Source organism: Arachis ipaensis, chromosome B03 (genome assembly GCF_000816755.2).
Source record: "Arachis ipaensis cultivar K30076 chromosome B03, Araip1.1, whole genome shotgun sequence".
Classification (NCBI taxonomy): Eukaryota; Viridiplantae; Streptophyta; class Magnoliopsida; order Fabales; family Fabaceae; genus Arachis; species Arachis ipaensis.
Genome location: NC_029787.2, coordinates 112,109,490 through 112,114,961, shown reverse-complemented (window position 1 = coordinate 112,114,961; position 5,472 = coordinate 112,109,490). Strand labels below are relative to the sequence as shown.

At 37.2% G+C, this 5,472-nt stretch overlaps 1 protein-coding gene across 2 annotated transcripts; it reads right to left on the bottom strand.

Annotated features, from left to right (window-relative positions):
- LOC107634616 lies at window positions 242–3,114 on the bottom strand. 2 transcript variants are annotated; one of them, XM_016338037.2, is made up of 2 exons: window positions 2,781–3,114; window positions 242–1,938 (listed from the first exon to the last, which is right to left on the bottom strand). In XM_016338037.2, exon 2 carries the CDS (start codon window positions 1,214–1,216, stop codon window positions 734–736), a length of 483 nt encoding a protein of 160 aa, XP_016193523.1. In that variant the 5' UTR covers window positions 1,217–1,938; window positions 2,781–3,114; the 3' UTR covers window positions 242–733. The 2 variants fall into 2 exon arrangements, with proteins under 2 accessions (XP_016193523.1, XP_016193522.1); XM_016338036.2 differs by having other exon boundaries at window positions 242–1,926.

Here is a 5,472-nt window from a genome sequence, read left to right as displayed (position 1 = left end):
ACAAAGATAGAATAAAAGGATGGCTATTTGGGTAAGTGAGTTAATTGAAAAGAAGGCCTCAATCATATAAATGGATATATACACAGAACAATGGATATAAAGAATCGAACAAATCAAATATTACTATCATAGAAGGAAAAACACACAAGAATGGAATTAGTGATTAATATGATGCAACCACATACATTAAGGCTCAAAAACTCACATGTTAGTGTGTTCTAGCTCGTAAAATATGTTCCACAATGTTTCAAGCAAATTTCAATGAAAATTTCAACTCAAATCAACTTTTGGATTACCCTAAAAAAAAATTGGAATTTTTTTTTTGTATGCTAGCTGAAAATATCCTTATTTGACTAAGCTTATTTTTTTATTTATATGCAATTGTAATTGGATGCAAGTCATCAAAAATCCTAAATTCATTTCCTAGTTTTCAAACAAACTAATTCATCATATATCTAGGAAATCAACTAGGTGCACTTAACTCATTGTCTCATCACAATCAACAATTAAAACTAAAAGCATATATACACAAGTCAACGTAAAAGTGCAATAAACTAAAAAATAATGTGTCCAAAACATCCAAATGCTAACAAAGTATCAAAAAAATAAACATAATAGAAATTAAAGCTGAGTTGTTTAGAATGGAGATTTATCACCCAGAAAAGTGTCGCCAACGGTCGGAGACCTCCCACACTTTTAGATTTAGCACCGTCTTCGGTGCTCAGAGAGAGGCTCACGGAGCTGGGGAAGCTGGATGGTCAGTGTCATGCTGGGGCGACGGAGATCCCTCAACGCCATCGGCCCTAGCCTCATCTTCATCCTCTGATCGCTCCTTTGGGGTGTCAAGCTCCTCTAGCATCGGTTCCCAAATCCAGATCTGCAGCTTGATATTCTTATAGCGCCTGTTAATGCGCCTTTCCATACGTTTTAGCTGCTCCAAAAATCTGAACTCCTTTGTCTCGGGATACTGGGGCTGTGATGCTGTTGGTGCTGAGGTGGATGGCTGGTCTGCTGCTGTGGAGGCACTGCACTTGCACTTCCGACTACCCAGTAGTTCCTCCTTAAGCCAATTCCCGTAAGGAATGAACTTCTCCTTACTGGGAATTCCGGAGAGGTAGTTGTCATCCTGCCACTCAAGTTCAGCTTTTGTGGCCATCTCGGTGATAAGACATGGGAAGGCTACCTTACGCTGTGTAACGGCGGGCACCTTTCCCATGGACTGTATGATAATCTTCGGGAGGAAGACAGGTTCTCCCTCCAAAATAGTCCACACCAAGATGGCTAAGTCAGTAGAGACAGTGGTCTGTGAGAGCTCGGAATGGCAAAGTTTCCCAGGATTTGTTACCAAATCCGAGCCTCACGGATCAGCTGCTTGAGGAGGATACCGATAGGCTCCTTCTTCTGCTCAGTGCTCAAGATCCACTCACTGTCCAGAATTGCTATTTTCTCCGAGATTTTATCCCAATGGACCTAGTGCTGGAGTGCTTTGTCATAGGCACACCTCTGCTTCAGTTTGAAGGGATCTGTAGTATCTCAGCTATGCTAGCCTCAGTGACCGAGACTTGCTTACCCCTCAGCAACACGATTTTTAGGGTTACGGAGAAGAAATTGGCATAGAATTCTAAGACCCAACTTTCATTAATATCCACCAATTTCCGCTCCAAGAAACTCCACCCTCGAGTCTCTATATGTTCATTAACCATTTTATGGAGATCGGGAGGAAGTTTATCTAGCTGTAGCATCCTTTCAAAGTGGAGCTTCTTTTTTTGGTTGAATAGGCGACCTTGGGTTTCACAATACTTGTTTGTATATGTTGTCGAATCCCATGCCGGAATTTCCATGTCGGGATGAGATAATACCACGACATTGTGTGATGCCGGTTGCTTAGGCCTTGCGGCCGGTTTCTTTCCTTTGCCTGATTTCATCCTGAAAAACAACCTAAATTCCAATAAGCAACGAAGCAAAGGGCAAGATACACAATAAACAACAAAAAAGCAACGAGTAGAACTTTGGCATATAGCATCACACAACTCATAAAGTACAAGCAACAATACAGAGATAATCAGCAGTGATTCAGGAAACATGATGCTTGAACAAATGAGAATCAATGACAATTCAACAAAGTGATGCACGGCAACATACATTCATACTTGAGAAGCTTGCATCAAAACAAAAGTAATATGCAAGTACAATTGAGCATATTCAAACATATAGGACAATGTCAACTAAAAAAAAGATTGATGCAAATTGCTGTGAATCAAGAAATTGACAAACCTTGAGCAAAGAATTTGAAGTTACATGGTGACCAATCATGTAATTCACATTGATTTAAAAGGCAATTAAGAAGAAACAAAAAAGGGATACCAACAACATGATAATTGAGCAGTTCAAACACTAACTTAGCAGGTCACAGATTCATATTGCAGAAAACAAAACAAAACAGCATAAGGGCAAGCAACAATTTACATTGTGATGAACATAAATGGCAAAATAACAGCATGAATGATAGCAAAATAACCATTACCAGCAGTCCAATATCAAATTAAGCACAATGACAGCTAAACAACAACAATCAGCACCAAATTGTCAAGTAATTTCCTATCAAACAACATTAGAGAGCAGTAGTCATCAATCCAAACAATCTCAGCCATTCACTAACTAAATGTATTCTAACAACCTAAGATCAACTAAGCAGATATTAAACTAACTAAACAATGACTAACAAAATAAAAGTAACTAATTGAAATGAAAGTAATAAAGCTGATGAAGTATGTATGAACCTGAGACAAGGCAAACGGTGGATGGGGGATGGAAGGATGATGAACGGGTGTTGCAGTTGGGACGTGGAACTGCGGCCAACAATGGTGGCCTGGGCAACGCGATTGGTGGTGGAGGAGTCGTCGACGATGGCATCACCGAGAGCAGGAGTTGCGCAGGAAAGAGAGGAGCAGAGGGAGAAGGGACAAGAAAGAGAGAGGAAGAAGAGAAGAAAAGAAGAAAATGGAGAAAGAGGGATGTAACGGCGTTGAGTGTGGGGATTGGGGGTTAGGGTTCGAACCCTCCCCACACTTTTGTTTCGAATTCAAATTTTTTTTTTTGGGTATGCTAGCTGAAAATATCCTTATTTGACTAAGGTTATTTTTTTATGTATATGCAATTGTGATTGGATGTAAGCCATCAAAAATCCTAACTTCATTTCCTAGTTTTCAAACAAACCAATTTATCATATATCTAAGAAATCAACTAGGTGCACTTAACTCATTATCTCATCACATTCAACAATTAAAACTAAAAGCATATATACACAAGTCAAAGTAAAAGTGCAATAAACTAAAAAAAATGTGTCCAAAACATCTAAATACTAACAAAAATAGGACAATTAGCTCTCGATCAAAATTTAATTTAGTTGTCACAGATTTAACACAATAAAAAATAACCGAAAATATTATTTTCAGATCGTCCTCATAAGAATGAGAAAATGTGTGTATCAAAGTCGCTCAAAGTATCCAGGGTTGAAGGGCATAAACAAAAATTTAAACTAACAAAACTTAACATGTAAAAAACTTAAGTTGCAAGAAATTAAGTTAAGGTAATAAAAGTACTATCAAAGCAAGTATCAATCTAACAAGGCAATGTATGAATTCAAATCTATTCTAAAACTAATTAAACTAGCAAAAAGTAACTAAAGTAAGAATTGAGCAATTAAAATTTTGGGGTTTTAATATGAATTGCAAAAGAACTCTTGGCTAAGGTATGGGAATCAAGATCACTATCCTTGTCTAATAAGCATATAATGACAATTTTAAGGAATCAACCCATTAAGTCTACTTCTATGATTGAAGTACGTCAAATAGATATAGGCAATAACATTCCATAAGTCCTACTTTACCTACTAATTAACTTAGTAGAAAACTAGCGTCAATAGAATCGAATTGACTAACATAGACTCTCAAATCATCAATTCAATTAGACCCAATGACTGAATGTCACTTAATTCCTTTAACCTAGGCCAAGAGTATAGAAAACTATTCCATAATTAGAGAAAACATTTCATCAAACACTTAGTATCCACTAGTTAAAGACATGAATAAATTGCAATTAAATGGAAATTAAAGCTACCCACAACTTGTAATCAATATCAAGGATCAAAATAAACATGAAGAGAATATGAAACTTCAAATTCAATTAAAGGAAATTCAATATCCACAAGTGTTCAAACTAGAATTATAAGCAACAATAAAGGAATATCAACAAGTAACTATGAAATTGCAACAATAAAAGTGTAATAATCCTATGAAAACTTAGAGAGAAGATATAGTTTCTCTTGAGAGAGACAAAGAACCCAAAACTCGCTAATTTTCCATCCAAGTGTCTATTGTGTTGCTTGTGTGTTGATCCCCCTCCATTCTTTCTTTCATTGGCTTCAGATTGGGCTTGAAAATAGGTCCAAAAACCTCTAGAAATCGCCCCTCACTTGTTTCTTCAATGAGGCACGTTTTGGGTCACTTGCGTATGCAGCCATATGCTTGCGTACGCGAGCCTGCTAATCTCAGGAGTCGCGTACACGGCCACATGCTCGCGTAAGGGTAGCGCCTAACTTGGGATTCTCCAAGTTAGGCACCAAGACAAACTTAATCCATCAATTGCATGCTGTATAAGTGGCGCCTAACTTGGCTTTTCCCAAATTAGGCGCCAGGTACAATAAGCACACACAATTTGGTTCGGCTAGCATGAAGTTAGGCACCATTCCCTTCCAAGTTAGGCGCCAACACCACCAACAACACTCAAAGCAATTCGGCCAGTTCAAGTTAGGTGCCACTCCCTTCCAAGTTAGGCGCCAACTATAGGAATCAAAGTGGTCCCCATTCATCAATTGAAGATGCACGAAGATCATCATTTAATTTTGATTAAACTTTATTTTATTTAAGAATAGAAAAAGATATTATTTAGTTTTAGGAAATATAATTTACATTAATTAGGATTAGATATAAAAGGGAAAAGAATCAGCCCTTCGTGCTCTTCTCTCTTCTCTTCTACCTCATTCTGCAATTTACAGTTTTCCTGAATCCTAGTTTTCTCTCTAAACCATGAGCAACTAAACCTCCACTATTAAGGTTAGGAGCTCTATCTATTGTACAGATTGATACTATTATTTTTCTATTTTAATTCATGTACTGATTTCTATTTCAAGAATTATTTTCATTCTTTATCTTATGAATCTGGGTGGAATGGAAGTATAACCCTTATTCTATTTGAGTTCTTGTAAAACTTGGAAAAGCTCTTTACCTGAACAACAGCTTGAAAACAATTTCTCCTAAACTTCTAATTATCTGGACTTAACGGGATACGTGACATATAATCCTCTTATATTTGGGTAATTAGGGTTTTTGTGGCATATAAACTAGAATTGAACTTTACCCTCTAATTGGAATTAAGTGACCAAGGAATTGGCGGTTGATGAAGGCTAGAGGA

What these genes read in the sequence shown, in the direction of transcription:
- LOC107634616 (XM_016338037.2), bottom strand. Translation starts at nt 1,216, where the DNA reads ATGGGAAAGGTGCCCGCCGTTACACAGCGTAAGGTAGCCTTCCCATGT.